Source organism: Acomys russatus, chromosome 3 (genome assembly GCF_903995435.1).
Source record: "Acomys russatus chromosome 3, mAcoRus1.1, whole genome shotgun sequence".
In the NCBI taxonomy this organism is placed as follows: domain Eukaryota; kingdom Metazoa; phylum Chordata; class Mammalia; order Rodentia; family Muridae; genus Acomys; species Acomys russatus.
The window spans coordinates 38,927,186-38,943,883 of NC_067139.1; the positions used below are offsets into that span (position 1 = coordinate 38,927,186).

Genomic DNA, 16,698 nt, shown 5'->3' on the forward strand with positions numbered 1-16,698 from the left:
GACATGTCTCCTCCAAAGTCTACCTCTTGTAATGTTCCTCAACAAGAGTGACCTGGATGAAATTCTAGACAAAGAATTCAAAACCAGGGTGATCAATCCATTCACAGAAATAAAAGAAGGCATAAACAGACTCCTGAATGAAATCCCAGAGCACACCAACAGCTGAATGAAATAAGGAATTCAATGTAGGAGATGAATGGAATTCAATAAGGACAGAAATACCCCGGGGGAAGCCAAACTGAAATGATGCTGGAAATGAAAATTCCAGTAAGTGAAATGAAAAGCCGGATGGAAAGCCTCACCTGTGAACAGATCACGAGGAGGACAAAACATCAGGGCTTGACGACAGGTAGACGACTTGGTGTAGTCACTCGAGGACAATAGAATTTTTTTTTTTTTTAAATGTGAGTATAAGATGCATGATCTTTGGGACATCATGAAAGATAATCTACACCTATGGGCACAGAATAAGGGGTGGCGTACAGCATTTCCTTGAAACTCAAACAGCCCCTCAGGGAGGAGCTTATGGAGTAAAGAGCAGGCACACACCAGGGAAACAGAGTCTGAGGGTTCTCTAGGTTCCTCTCTAGCCATGTAGACGCCGTCCACACGCCGTCCACAGTCCACAGCTGCTGGGAGCCAGACTCCAACCTGCCGACCCGAAGAGAAAAATCTCTTATCGGTGAACTACCTGACTGATGAGCAGAGGGGTTCAGGCTTGCAGCTTTCCAGTTTGTTGTCACCCATGTTTTTTTTTTCAGTGTTACTGCTGCTTTTGTGGGGAGCAGGGATTGCAAAGTTCTTGCTTTGGTCAGTGAGATGTGTAACCAGGCCTGAGCCATACATAGTGGGTCAGAGTGAGACTCCCAAGTTGGAAGCCTAGGAGGATTCCAGATAGATCCAAGCTGAAAGCCTTCCCTTGGGTTTAGGTGCTTGGGAGTGGCTTGCCGAATGTGCTGGAAGTGACTTTTGTGAAGAAGAGACTTTGGCAAAGCCGAATGATCTAGACTGGCATATGGATCTAGTTTATACGGTGACAAAGCAACCTAAAAGAGATCAAAAACGGACAAAAACGTAGGGGGAAAATGTCTGTCCAGGTCACCTGGAGGCAAATGTGGCAAGATCTGTGTCAACTGAGTTCCTGGGGGGAAAGAACTGACAGCTAGACGCTGCCGAATCCAATTTATAATATGAACTGCAAATTAATCTAAAATGTCAGAAAGCAGGTAGGAGAGGGCCATGATGGGGGAATTACAGAGGGGCCTAGGGAAGTCTGGGATAGGCACACGTCTACGGAATGGTCTGCCGTGATGGTCTCAAAGGCAACGCCATTTAGGGTATGTGCAATGTATGTTTGTCAGTTATACACAGCAATAAAGGTGGTCATTACAAAAAGAGAGGCATTGTATGTTGACGTAGAACTGTGTTCCAATGTAATAAGCAAAGGGGAAAGTTTCCAGAATCATGTGCATAGCTTGATCTCCTGTTTTGAAACAACTTTTAAAACAAACTTTAAGATCCTTAGGCCACTGTACATTGTTTTTGTACCAGCAGGCTGGCACAGGTGACCTTCTTCAGTCCTGGCCTTGCAGCTCAGGACCTGAGGGAGTAGCTGCATGCTGGTAGTGAGGTGTACTTCTCAAGTTAAAACTTTAAACGGGGAACTGTTAGTTTTGGGCGAGCGGTCAGTCATTTAACTGAATACTCACTAAGCATCCCACTTGCCGCCTAAGGAGCACTCTCACAGCAGCCCTGGGACCACCAAAGGACTTCTAGAGGCCAGGGAACTAGCATATGCGAGGTGAGCCTCAGGGCAACTAAGCGCCTGGGGGCGGGGCTAGGCTACCTAGGGTAAGAGCTTCCCGAGGTGGAGCTTCCATCAGCGGGCGGGGCATCCCCTCAAGGGGCGGGGCGTGGGTGGGAGTCAGGGTCTAGGGCTAGATGAGCTTTGAACGTAAACACAGCAGCTGGGGATGTGGCGGGGTTGACAGGGACCCCAGGGGTCTCTGTGAGCCGACACTTCCGAGGGGCGGAGCATTATTGAGGGGGCGGAGATCGGAGGGGCTGAACACTAGCAAACTGGCTGGGTCAGGCTTCCTGGAGGGGCGTGGCGTGGGCGGGGCCTGCGCGCCCATTCAGTCCCTCGTAGTCCGCGGCTTTTGGAGGCGCTGGAGCCCGCCCACCTGGAGATGGTTGCCGGAGTTCAAACCGGTGGAGTCTTTGCTTGACCTGAGGGCCTGCCTGGCCTCAGGCGTGTCTCCTGAGGTAACGTTTGTTGCGCAGCAGCAGGGAGTCGGCGGGGAGGGCGAGCGGGCCGAAGCACAGAGTCAAGCTCTCCGAGCTGCCAGGCTGTAGAAGGGAAGAGCAGAACCGAACCCCCTGGGAACCATGCCTGCCGAGCGGAGCCAAGCTGCCCCTGGGGCTGTTCAGCTTTCCGGCCGGTTGGCTTCTGGCTCTGTGGAGGGTCTTTTGCCTGGGATCCGGCTGTCCCAGCCCCCTTCCCTCCCTAGGTAGTTAGGATGTTAGATTAATTGGACTGCGCGGTTTTAGAGTGGTGCATTTGCACTGTCAGGGCTTGGCGTCGCCTCTTTCTAGCCCAGTCTGGAAGCAGAGGTTGCAGGGAGATGGGGCAGGCTGCTCCGTGCCCAACTCCCCTTAGAGATTCTAAGGAATGGTCCAGGTCAATTTCTGGACCTTTCCGGCACCCTCGCGTCTCAAAAAGTGTTTGCAATCCAAGTACATTTTGTAAAATTCACTCTTAACATGATGTACTTAAAAATGAATTCATCTATTCAAAAACTGAAGCTTCCTTCGTAAGTAAATATATCTTAATATCACAGAGAAGCATGAACTATGAGTGAAAGATTTATACGGCTTATAAACAAATACATATATTTATGAACTACTTTAAATTTTCGTGATATCTCTTTAAATATTAAGTAAAATGTGAATTTTCAGAGTCCTTTACTGCCGGATACGTAACCTTAGTGTAGCTTCCAGTGTAACTCCTGGCAAGTACTGCAGTATTCCCACAAGCTAGATTTTCATAAGTAGTTTTAGTACTAACAATTTACTAATAAAAATCACTTAATGTATATAATGATTCATAAATAAACTAAGCACAAAATTATTATATGCCCTAATGATGTTTTTGTGGTGTTTTTCCAAGATTGAAAGTGACGTCAGATGGATGTTGGTGAGTACCTCATGGCAGCAGATGCTGCGTTTCATAGGCTCAGTGTGAACTGTAACTTGGAAGCTGCTCTTAGGTAAGAAAGTCTTGACAACGAGGCAATCTGTTTTTTGTTTTTGTTTTTGTTTTTTAACATGACAAGAAATGATCAGTTTTTAAAAAGTGGCCTCATATATTTAAGGTAGAATTTTTATATAAAACATTTCCAAGAAAAAAAAAAAAGTAAATGGAAATGCATTATGACTAAGTGGTGTTGCATGTTCATAAACCATTGCTGTAACTCATATTATTTAACTAAATAGTGAACATATGATCAAAAAGTATATCTAAGTAATAAAAATCAGTATTTCTTACACTGTAAAATATACTGACACACACATAGCTATAATGGTGTGCTATATGAAGTTTATAATTGGGAAGGTAAATTTAATGCTCTATTTATATGAGATGAAAGAAAATTAGCATGTGTTTTTTACTGAATTATTGGTATCAATATAATGTTTTTAAAAAGAAGTTTATTCACTTGTATTGGTATTTTTCTGCACTTATGTCTGTGTACCATGTGTGTGCCTGGTGCATGTGTGGGTGCTGGGAATTGAACCTGGGTCCTCTGTAAGAGCAGCAAGTGCTCTTACTGAGCCATCTGTCCAGCTTTTAATAACATTAATTCTTTATGATGATTCAGTAAACTGGAGTTTAATGAGTTGAGTAAGTTGAGCAACTCTTGTGATGTGCAACCAAACCTGATGTGTAGCAAAATCTTTTTGTGTCAAAAACTGTGAAGCAATTATAGGAGACCTTGCATGTGATAAAGTCTTCATCTTTACTGCTTCTACTAGTGATGACATCTCTTAGTGGAAATTTTAAGTATTTTGTAGGCTACAAAATATAAGTTAAACAGTTATGGTCATATTGGTATGGATGTTTTTCTTATGCCTCTGAGTTTAGAATCCAGACTCTGATCCTTTACTAGACACACACACACATGCACACACATACATGCATGCACGCACACGCACATGCATGCACACTTTTTAAGGACACGATCAGTACAGAGTACATAGGCTGTGTTCTGAATTGTTGCCTTGTATTGCCTGACAGGCTCCAAGTTCCCCGTGTAACTGTTCAGCCAGGCAGAGGTGCGTAGAGTATTCCCCCTTCTCTGATGCTGGAGATACAAGTTGGCAAGGGTTTTGTTTTCCATTGCAGTGTCCAAGCCCTAACAATGACTCTTCATTTTTATTTTCAGTGATTTTATAGGTCAGTCCTGCTTCTGGGATCCAACTTTATGTTGTGGTTAAGAAATGTTTCACATCACTCAGACTGAGTCACAAGACAAGTGTACTTACATTGTAAATAAATATTTCAGTAGCTTTGAAGGTATGTTCAATTCTGACACTGGATTTGTATACACATGAAAAGAGGGTTAAATCATTAATCAGAGTTAAGTTTGGAACCATTTTATCATTGTTAAGCCTCTCAGATAATTGGATATTTAATATTTTGGATTCTTACATAAAACATACAGAGAAGATTACAGATAATTTGTTCTATATATTGACATGTCTGGGCTTCAGAGTGTTAGACTTTGTCATATCCTCAGTAGCTAATGCCTGGGGCATCTTGCCAAAGAGAATAATGCCTATTCTTGTGCTCTTTATAACTGGTTGCAGAGGGTCAGATATGTACTCATGCAAACTCTGTCCCCACTATGTCCACGTTTCCCAGAATTCTTATGTTCAAACTCCCACATAAAATTCATTGCAAATCATTTGGCTTTCTGTTAGAGTTGTGGTTTGACTTATGGAATGAAAATAATTCAGAAGAATACAACTTATTATTGCAACATTTCTTTAAAAAAAAAAAAGAAATGTTAATTTATTACATATACAGTGTTTTGCCTGCATTTTATACCTGCAGGCCAGAAGAGGGCACTAGATCTCATTATAAATGGTTATGAGCTACTGGGAATTGAACCTTTGGATGAGCCGTCTCTCCAGCCCCACAGCAATATTTCTCGAGTGTGTACTACACACACGTAAAGTGGCCCAGTCCTCAGAGCGACTTCATGAGTACTCAGATCCCTGCCTTATGGGTGAGAGGCCAGGGTTAGAGTCTCGTGGTCAGTATGTGGCACAGCTGAGACTTTCCCTGACTTTTAGTGCTTTTAGTTGAGTTGTTCTGTCTCCCAGATCTCGCAGGAGTGTAGCAGAACTTCAGTGTGGCATTTCCTTTGTAGGATACAGTAAGACACACAGCACTTGGCCATGAGGAAAACAGAAATTGGGGTATATGCTATTTTGGATGCTTCCTCACAAGAGGCCTCCCCAGGCACTTCTCCCATGTACAAATGCAGTTACATGCGACTCTCTCTTTTTCCTTCATGCAACGCGCTCAACCTCAGTCATATCATTTACCATTGCATTCAGCCATTGGCCATGGTGTTGAGCACAGGTTTGCACAGAGTAGCGCAGAGCAGCACATGTCAACGCGTGGAAATAGAAGATCCCTGTTAAGTTGTGTTAGTGGGATTATTTGCATCTTCTGATATTATCCTGTACAGTTAGACTACAAGTAGATGTGAAAGAGCTGGAAGGAAATAAGCGGCATTTTCTGGTACTTACAGAATGAAGAGGAATAATCTCTCTGCTGTGAATAAAGTGGTCCAGTCGTCACCAGTAGTGAAACAGCCCAAACGTGGCCTCTCCGCCTCTCTCAACCAGACTCACGCGCGCCCAGCCCTTCTAGACTGGGGCACTTTGCCTCACCATGTGATACTGCGAGTTTTTCAGTATCTTCCTCTGATAGATCGAGCCCGAGCATCCTCTGTGTGCAGGAGATGGAATGAAGTGTTTCACATTCCTGAACTTTGGAGAAAGTTTGAGTTTGAGCTGAACCAATCGGCCACTTCTTACTTTAAGTCCACGCATCCTGATCTTATTCAACAGATCATCAAAAAGCACGCCGCGCATCTGCAGTATGTCAGCTTTAAGGTACAGAGCAGCTTACGTTGAGATTCTCGTGTGTGTGTGTGTGTGTGTGTGTGTGTGTGTGTGTATGTGTGTGTGTGTGTGTGTCCTTGCTTTCAGGGACTTGGTAAACCTCCAGGGATTTTATCCCACATTATTTTCTGATTTTTCTCTAGTTTATTGTACGGACTGAAATAGAGAACCTGAGCTTACTTGAATGACATAAAATTCACTTTTCTCATTTGGCTCCTATTACCCAGGTAATTATAAAGAGCTGAAAGTATGAAGTGCTTCCAAGTTACTTTGTCATATCTCAGTTTCTCCCTTTGTGAGCTCAGACATTTTGTATAAGAATAATCATTTATCGATGAAAGGGATTAGCAAATCTTGGTTATTGAATTCCATTAAATAATTGCCTTCCGAGCAGGCCTGATAAAAATGCCTTCAGGAAATTCGGATTAAAATTGCCTTTCTTCCCAGGTCGATGGAAGCACTGAGTCAGCAGAAGCTGCCTGTGACATCCTCTCTCAGCTCGTCAACTGTTCTATCCAGACCTTGGGGTTGATTTCAACAGCCAAGCCAAGTTTCATGAATGTGCCAAAGGTAAGACTGCTGTGCTTCCTGGGAGATACGCTCAACTTCTTTTAAAATGATGTTTGCGTTCATGTGTGTGCAGGTGCGTGTACGTGTGCATGTATGCGACTGTCAGAGACCAACCTTGAGTGCCATCTGCAGAAACACCATCCACCCGCCTGGAGACTTGGCTGGAAGTTTACCGATCAGGCTAAACTGGCTAGCCCCAGGGGTCTGCCTGCCAGTTAAAACTTGGTGCAGGATAATCAGGGAGGAAAGATGGAGCTGCTGAGAGGTGCCCTGAACCATGTGTTGCAGAAGCCACCATTTTACTCAGGCCTCACCTATATGTCATCTGCACCTCAGAGACACCTCGGGCGGGCCACTCTGCCCCTGCTGGCTTAGTTTCTTGTCCTGTTGCTGTGAGGAAACAATCTGTCAAAAGCAATGTAAGGGAGAAAGCGCCTGCCCTGTCGTTCAAGGGTCCATCACGGCCAGGAGGTCAAGGCAGCGGGAGTTTGAGGCCGTTTCCAGGCAGCATGGAATGCTGACCGCATGCTGTGGTTGAGTTCCTATTCCTCAGGGACCGCAGGACCCCAGACAGGAAAGGCTGCCACCCACAGCCAGTGGCAAGTCTTCTCACCTCAGTTAACATAATCAGGATACTCAGGGATAGCAAGGTGACACAGTGGGTAAACGTGCTGGGTTTGGTCCACAGAACCCATAGGATGTCAGGAGAGAAACAACTCCTGTAATTTGCCCTTGAATTCCACATATGGGCAATAGCACACACACGTGAAGTTAATTCCCAGAGGCTCCCAGGTGGCTCTAGACTCTGTTGAGTTGACAGCCAGCACTAACCACCATTCCTGCAGTATCCTGTCTGCTTTACATCGCTTGCTAGTGCTCAACACCATCTTAACGATTTGTTGTCGTCTCCTCACTCTCAGACTGACTCTCTGAAGGATGAGAGTCTGGCTGTTTTTTTTTTTTTTTTTTTTTTTTCTTAATCATCATAAATCCAGGTTAACATGGTATGGGTTTTTAAGCAAGCACTTCAGTATAGTTGTTGCTAAAATCTACCTCATGGAACCTCCTATAGAAGTGGATCGGGATCACTGTTCCTTCACTCCTATAACTGGGTCATGGCTCCCTTAGGCAGGCTTTCTGCTGGCCTGCTATCTTTTTAAGAGATATGCTGAGAAAAAAATTGGGTCACTTGGGGATTTAGAATAATATAAGTAATCAGATGAAAACTTAATAGTGCTAACCAGTTACTCTTTGCTTATAAACCACGGGGTCAGGCTGGCCTGATGCTTCTTAGGGTCTGAAAACTGAGGCTAGCATCACCCATCAGCCTCCAGGGCCTGCGTCTGGGTTCACTGGTGCTGTTTCCCAGCAGATGCCAGGCAGTAGCTAGCCTGCTGTCTCATGGCTTCTAGACACCCTGAGAAGCTCTCTGAGAGCCATTTTTGTTTTTTTCTACTTATAAAACTAGTGGAAAAACTAGATAAAATTATGGTATTTTACTAAATATAAAGAGTATAGCAAATACGATTATAATGAAACATGCACTCTGCTGCTTCAGTGCCCTTCAAGACTAAAACAGCAGATTAAAGAGGAAAAATCAACTTAGAGTTCTTGAAAAAGGGATACAGTCCTATAGGAATTTAGTAGCACTCTAGCCCTCTAGTATGTGAAAAATGACTTTTAATTAGTGTGAATCAACACATTTACACATTTTTAACCAGTGTGGTTATCCTAATAGGGCCAGTAGAACCTTTAATACAACCAAGATTGATTTTTGTGGGGAAAAAAAAAGGGATTTTGCCCCGGATTTGGTTTCCACACTCTCTGACTTTGCAGAAACAGTGAATCTGAAAATGTGTGGAAATATACCTTTATTGACAGCAAATTATTAATAAGCTTTATTTTTTGGTTCTTCTAAACAAGTAACTACTTTTATTTACTTTGTTTAAATCTTCCAGGGAAAAAACCCATAAGATTATAACCCTTTATTCATTGTTTTAAAAAATATTTATTCACTACCATGAGCAGATCCTATCTTAGGCCTGGAAATATGGATGTGATGAAACAGGGGAAATGTGTTTCTCCTAGCCAGGAGTCAGAGAAACCCAGAGAATAACTATTCTAGGCTTTGAGAGCTTTGCAGTTCTGCCTCTCATGCTCAGCTCCATTGGTGCAGTGGGAGGGCCAACACAGACAATGCAAGAAGGAAGCACAGGGCTCTATGCCATGCAGATGCACAGACAATGCAAGAAGGAAGCACAGGGCTCTATGCCATGCAGACGCACAGACAATGCAAGAAGGAAGCACAGGGCTCCATGCCATGCAGACGCCCAGACAATGCAAAAGGAAAGCACACATCTCCATGCCATGCAGACTTCATCTGTGAGCACTAAAGTCTGTCCCCCTCCCCCATCCCCCTCCCCGTGCAGCCCCCCAGCCATGCAATATTATGCTTCAGATTATTTTCAACCCTTTCAAAATGAAAAAAAGTTACTCTTCACTCATGAAACAGAGAGAAACAGACTCTCCAATGAGCTTACCCAGTGGTCCATAATTAGTTAATCCCCATTCTAAAAATAATAATAAATTATATCCTTTTAATATTGGATATCAATTTTGAAAATAGCTAAGACATCCTTTACAAGGTATTTGGGGTATCTTCCTCTGCCATCACTCCATTTCCAGTTGTGCTATGAAACTTTTTGTTACAGGAATATGATATGTGCCTTAAGAAAGTCTGTACCATAAAAAACTAGTTTTTCCCCAGGGATTCAAAGTTGGTTTTACATATGCATATCATTCAATGTAATGCAAGACATAAATGGGTTTAGCAATGGAAGTCACATGATCATCTCCCTAGACACACATGAGGGAGTTCAATACCCCTCACAGACATCCCTCTAAAATTAGATAAGTATATCTACTTTAACTACTCTTATTCAATATGATGCAGGAACAATAAAATAAGAGAATAAATAAAAGGGATACAGACAGAAAAGGAGGAAGACAAAGCATTCATTCTTGCAGATATGACTTCACCAGAAAGCTCTTAAACTCCAGCAAAGTAACAAGTTATAGAATCACCAAAGAAGAGTTGTAGCCTTTCTATATACGAGTAATGAAACTGCTAAGAAAAAAGAAATCAAGAAAAAATTCCCACTTATAGTACCCCCAAAACCTAGAATTAAACTTAACCAGGAAGCAGGGCAGTGAAACACCTCTGCGGTGAAAACCTTAAGCCAGGGAAGAAAGGCACTGAGGAAGACACTAGAAGATGGAAAAACCGCACGGCAGAATCAGTACTGTAAAAATCAGCTACATGAGCCAAAGCGACTTAGAGATTCAATAACCTCCATCGAAACCGCGCTGGCAGTCTTCACAGAAGGAGAGGAAACAGACCCTCACCACCAAGGCAGTTATAATCAGAAAAGCTATATGCGAGAAGCAAACGCCAGTCTCAAGTTCTATTGCAGAGCGGGCGTCACAGGAACTGCTCAGAACTGTCACCAAACATACAAACCAGTGTTGCAGAATATAAGACCTAAAGCTGAGCTCAAACAGCTACAGTCACCTAGTGTCCTACAGAAGTCAAAACCATCCACTGGAAACTCACAGCATCTTCATCAAATGTTGGTTGGGAAACTGAATATCCACATGTAGAAGAAGGAAACTAGATTCATATCTTACTCTGTACATAAGTCACTGGAATAGAATGTAAGACCTAAAACTGAGGTCAAACATCTACAGCCACTGAATTACCTGCAAACGACAAGAACAGACATCAGAAGAGTACTATACGATCCAGCTGTGGTCCTGGTAATTACCTCAAGTAATAGTCTAAGTCAACTACAGAGACGCTTGCATAGCCATGCCTATTGACTCACTGTTCACAGTAGCTAAGAAGTAGAACCAACAGGCGAATGAATGAAGCAAGATATATCCACAGTAGGCTTTTGTGAAAGCATGGTATTTGCAGGAATATGTACCAAAGTGGAGATCAATATGTTAACCAAAGTAGACCAGACTCCAGAATACAACTACTGCACGTTTTCTCTCACATGCAGTCTGTCTCTGTCTCTGTCTGTCTTTCTTGTCTCCCTGCCTCTCTCTCTTTGTCTCTCTGTCTCTGTCTGTCTGTCTGTCTCTCTCTGTATTTTAAATCATGGCAGTAGAAGGGAATCATGAAAGGAGAAGGAAGGGGAAAGAGAGAAAAATGGAATATACATGACAAGAGAGCAAGGGTAGTATTTGAAGGGACTATGGGATCAGAGACGGATTAAGTGGGGAGGGGAAGGAATGGCAGACAGAAGGGAGTGAATAAGAACAAAGTATAAAGATGAAAATGTATAAAATATATACAGTATGGAAATGCCATAAGGAAACCCATTCTTTGTATACTAATTTCATTTGAAAAGGAAATAGAAATCTCTTCTGCTGGCTAGTAATACTATGGAAACATAATATATTCATTGTTTTTACTGTGTTCTTAGCATTTAACAAATTGTTTTTTTTTAAAGCTACTTGACTGGTAGCCAGGTGTGGTGGTGTTCACCTTTAATCCCAGTGCTTGGGAGGCAAAGGCAGGAGGATCTCTGTGAGTTCGAGTCCAACCTGGTCTACAAAGTGAGTCCAGGACACCAGGGCTACACAGAGAAACCCTGTCTCAAAAAATGAAAATAAATAAATAAAATAAAATAAAATAAAAAAGCTACTTGATTGAAACTGTGAATTTTAAATAATATTTTCATGATTTTTTTCTTGTTGCCATGGAAGTCTCATTTTGTGTCAGCACTTACAGTTGTGTTTGTCAACTCCAAATCATTATCATCAATTAAAATTGAAGACACCCCAGTGGATGACCCCTCACTGAAGATCCTTGTGGCTAACAACAGCGACACTCTGCGGCTCCTGAAAATGAGTAGTTGTCCTCATGTCTCATCTGATGGTAGGGTGCATTTTTATATAAATTGATTGATGGTTTTTATTATAGCAGCAATAGATTACTTATTGAAAAGTACATACCTTTGGAACATAATTTATTAATTTTATTCCAAAGCAATCTTAGTCTTCAAATTAGGGGTGAGACACTTGCTCAGAGAATATTTTTCCCCTAGGACAAGTGTTAATCTTTTCTAAATTACTGACCTATATTGGACAATTTCATGCACATATATATTATCTTCTCTTGTTCGTCCCTGTCTGAGCCTCTTCTTCTTTCAAGCTAGCTCCTCTTCTAATGAATTTCTTCTCCAAATTTTTGAGGCACCAAGTTTAATAGGAAAGCTTTCATGAGCATGGGCAACTTACCAGTGGCAGCACCACTGAAGAAAACTCCTCCCCCAGCAACAATGAACAGGAAATAGCTTCTCAGGGAGGGGCGGAACCTAATGAGCCCCCCCATAATGATATGTCGGGAGTGGGTAACCTTAGCTTCTGTGAGCTCAGGAGTGCAACAAAAATGTCACGTCCAGAAGACAGCATTCTACAGTATGCTTTCCATCCACCTGTCTCAGCCTTTCCTGAGTCTTGAGGGCATTATATAGATACTCTTGTTTAGGGTTGAGCACTCAAAAGTCACTTGTATTTTCATCTCTTTTACCAGCTAAAGACTCTGTAGCGACTGCTGTCCACTATGAAATGGTGCTTCTCTGATCAAGGCTAAACAGCACTAACCCATGAGCATAAGATAAATATTTAGAGGTCAGTTTGAGGGCCATGGCATGCTTGTTTAGCAGAATAACAGTAGACACTTCCATGCCAGATCCCTCCCAGCCATGGGCTTTTGAACAGGTTTACAATAATATCAAGTGTGATTTGATTAGAAAGTGGTTGGTTATGCCCCTAACAGCCGTGCCACTATTGCGCCAGTGGCCGCTTTTTGCCTAGTGGAGGTTGCAGCTATGGAGGCTTCATAGCTGGGTAGGACTGCTGATCCTTTTTCCCTCTCCTCTACTTTCTGACACCCAGCCTTCATAGCACGTTGGAGCATTATGAAAGTTGGCCTGCAGGAAAGTACATCTCAGTTTCAGCTTGATTTATCTATATCCTGCAGCCAGGGCGTATGGTTCATCATCTAGTGGCATCTTCACTTTCTCTTTTGAATGTTTTGAAGTGTTTGTTAAGTGATGTCTTTCACGTCCTTGGTTTGGTTTATTCCAAGGTGTGCAGGTGGGGTGGGGATGACTGTGAAGACTTGCTCCTCAGCACAGTGTTGGTATGCAGAAAAGGGTAATGACTTGTGTATGTTCCTTTTGTATCCTGCTCCTTTTTATCAGCCCTAAAAGTTTCCTGACAGAGGCTTCTGTAGAAGCATCATCTATCTACACCTTCTTTACTTCCATCCCTATAGTCTTCATCAGGGTTCTATGGCTGTGGTAAAACACTATGACCAAAATCTTGGGGAAGAAAGGATTTATTTCATTTTATATCTTATATTTCATCATCCAGAGAAGTCAGGGCAGGAACTCAAGGCTGGAACTTGGAGACAGGAAATGATACAGAGGTCATAGAGGAACGAGAAATGTTCCTTTTTGCCTGCTTTCCTGTGGCTTGCTCAACCTGCTTTTTTATACATCCTACCTTCCCAGGGTGCCACCACCCACAATAGGCTTGGCACTGCCACATCAATCACTAATGAAGAAAATTCACCACAGGCTTCCCCTCAGGCCTGGTGTGGTATTTTCTCAGCTGAGATGATCTTCCCAGATGACTTTTGTTTTTGACAAACTGACATAAAACTACTAGCACAGTTATTTCTATTCCTTTTATTTGTTTCTCTCAGCTTGGCATTCTGTGGCCGCTGTTACTATAGTAAGAGTGGAAAAGTGAGCAGCCTTGGTTTGGTCCTCAGTTTAGTCAGAATGATTTGGGATTTTCTCATTTATTTGATGTCAGCTGTAGGTTTGTCATATATAGCCTTCATTGTGTATTGAGATACTTTTTTTTGTTGTTTGTTTGTTTGTTTGTTTGCTTCCCAGTTTCTTCAAGGCTTTTATCATGAAGGAATATGGCCTTTTATTGGAACCCTTTTCTGTTTCTATTGAGATGATCATGTGGCTTTTGGTGTGATCGCACAAGTTGATCCTTCCTTGCAGCTGTAGAATAAAGCCAACTTGATCATGCTAAATGACCTTTTGGATGAGTTCCTATATTTGACTTGTAAGCATTTTTAAAAACTTTTATGTGTGTGTGTGTGTGTGTGTTTACCTTTTAGTGTGCTGGTGCACATAGTCTGTGGTACATGTGTGGAAATCAAGCATGGGTCCTCACCATCCAACTCATCTGAGACAGGATATCTTGTTAGCCACTGTGTACGGCAGGTCAGCTGTCCCAGGCGCTTCTGAGGTTTCTTCGTCTCTGCCTTCCACCTTGTCTTAGGAGCATTAGGCTTGCAGACAGGCTGCCGCATTCAGCTTCACATGGGTTCCGGGGATCCGAACTCAGGTCCTTATGCCGGCACAGCAAGCTCATTAAGCACTGAGGTGTGCGGGTGTCTGGTTGGGATTTTTGTCATGCAAGGCCTTCAGGATGATTGGTCTGTAATTTATTTATTTGTCTAGTTATTTTTTTTAAATTAACACCTCAAAGAGGTGGGTTTAATCATGGCATCTTCATGCATATGCATGTGTTATTCTTTATGCCTATTTGTCTCACCTTCTCCATTTGCCTCCCCTCCCCCTTGCTAGCCCTCTTCTTGTCTCTTCTGCTTTCATGTCACATGCATCCCACGACTTTCTCCTGTCTCCCTCTCATCATCCTCTTCACTGTGCCCCCTTCACACTCAGTAGGTTTTCTTCAACTGACCTAAGCTAATGTCGTCTGGGAAAAGGCAACTTCAATTGAGAAAACGCCTCCATCAGATTGGCCTTAAGTCAAGTCTGGGAGCATCTCCTGATTAATAATTGATGTGGGCCCACTGTGGGCGGTGCCAGCTCCGGGCAGGTAGTCTAGGGTATCTGGAAAAGGCAGCTAGGTGAGCCATAGAAGTAACCAGTGAGCAGCATTCCTCCATGGGCTCAGCTTCAGTCGCTGCCTCCACGTTCCTGTCTGGGCTGTGATCTCAAAGACTAAGTCCAATAAGCCCCAGCCTCCCCCACGTTACTTTTGGTCACTGTTTTATCACAGCCACAAGAAGGAAGCTAGGGCACCTTTCTGCTTTCATGTCGTGTGTGTGTGTGTGTGTGTGTGTGTGTGTGTGTGTGTGTGTGTGTGTGTGAACTTATAAACTTTGATTTTGTTAGAAAGTAGGAAATTTGTATTTCTGAATACGCCTTGTTTCATTTAACATGATGATCTCTAGTTGATTCATTTTGCTAAGATGTTACAATTTCATTCTTTCTTATGACTCAGTAAAAATCACCCTGTGTATGTTCCACCTTTTCTTACCAAATTCATCTGCTGATTGACACCTAGGCTGTGTCTCTGTCTTGGCTGTTTTGAATCATCAATCAACATGGTTCCCAAATTTCTCTAGTATACTGAGTTAACCTTTTGAGCACCCCTAAATGGTTAGGACTGGTCTTATGGCAGCTCCCATTTTAGTTCTTTAGGACTTCCCACACTGATTAGTGACTGTGCCAGTGCCCTCCCCACAAGCAGTGTATAAGGGTTGGGGGAATTTTTAATTAGCTTGCACACATGTAATGATATTTTTAGCAGCTGTTTTCTCAAACATCATTAGTTATTTGTGTAATAAAACAACCGATAGAAAAAATGAAATTTACAGAATCTGTTTCCGTATCAGTGTGACTCTCTGTGCTTAAGGGTTTCCCTAACTCCCCACAGGGATCCTCTGTGTGGCGGACCACTGTCAGGGCCTCAAGGAGCTGGCATTGAACTACTACATTCTGAGTGATGAGCTTCTCCTTGCACTCTCCAGTGAGACGCATGTGAACCTCGAGCATCTTCGGATAGACGTTGTAAGCGAGAACCCTGGACACATCAAGTTTCACTCTATTAAGAAGCACAGCTGGGACGCGCTGATTAGGCACTCCCCGGGAGTTAGCATTGTCATGTACTTCTTCCTGTACGAAGAGGAGTTTGAGACATTCTTCAAAGAAGAGACCCCCGTCACGCACCTTTATTTTGGGCGTTCCGTAAGCAGAACCATCCTAGGCCGGATAGGTCTTAACTGCCCGCGGCTGATTGAGCTCGTCGTGTGTGCAAACGGCCTCCAGCCCCTGGACCGGGAGCTCATTCGCATTGCTGAGCGTTGTAAAAACCTCACAGCGCTGGGCCTGAGTGAGTGTGAGGTCAGCTGTAGTGCATTCGTTGAGTTTGTGAGACTCTGTGGCAGAAGGCTCACCCAGCTGTCTATCATGGACGAAGTTCTGGTCCCTGACGACAACTACACACCAGAGGAAGTCCACATTGAAGTCTCCAAGTACCTGGGAAGAGTGTGGTTCCCGGATGTGATGCCTGTCTGGTAGTCAGCTACCATGGTGGGTTTTCTCTTTGTAGAGTTAGCTGTTGTCTGTCTATGCAGGTGTACATTTTGAGATGAGCTGCCGAAGTATTTTAGGTTAACTAGCTACTGTTTGCCAGCTATCTTTATTGGCTGCTGCAGAATCATTTGTAACAGTATAACAGACATGAAACAGTATGGCAAAGCCAGAGGTCTTTGTCGTAGGACACAGATGCTGTGTGTACTAGACGGATGATAGGGTAGACTACGGTATCAAAGATTCAAATAGACCTCTCAACCTTCTTTGGAGGCATATTTTAGCTTACTAAGTAAATTTATATTAACTTTATAATTATAATTTGCAGTATTAGATTAAGTTACATATTTTAACATTACAACCTTACATTACTTTAATTCCATCTAGTTCATTTTGGTACCAATACATGTTTTACAAAATACATACTGTTAAAAATCAAGGTACCAGCTGGGCGTGGTGGCGCACGCCTTTCATCCCAGCACTTGGGACGCAG

At 43.0% G+C, this 16,698-nt stretch overlaps 1 protein-coding gene across 3 annotated transcripts; it reads left to right on the forward strand.

Moving 5' to 3' along the window:
- Positions 1-3,085: 3,085 nt before the first annotated feature.
- Positions 3,086-16,235, forward strand: LOC127212046 (F-box/LRR-repeat protein 21). Of its 3 annotated transcripts, none has more exons than XM_051172184.1 (6): positions 3,086-3,269; positions 4,443-4,573; positions 5,820-6,186; positions 6,643-6,765; positions 11,539-11,710; positions 15,550-16,235. In XM_051172184.1, exons 3-6 carry the CDS (start codon positions 5,821-5,823, stop codon positions 16,191-16,193), a joined length of 1,305 nt encoding a protein of 434 aa, XP_051028141.1. In that variant the 5' UTR covers positions 3,086-3,269; positions 4,443-4,573; position 5,820; the 3' UTR covers positions 16,194-16,235. The 3 variants fall into 3 exon arrangements, with proteins under 3 accessions (XP_051028141.1, XP_051028155.1, XP_051028148.1); XM_051172191.1 differs by having other exon boundaries at positions 3,150-3,196; XM_051172198.1 differs by lacking the exon at positions 4,443-4,573.
- Positions 16,236-16,698: the final 463 nt, after the last annotated feature.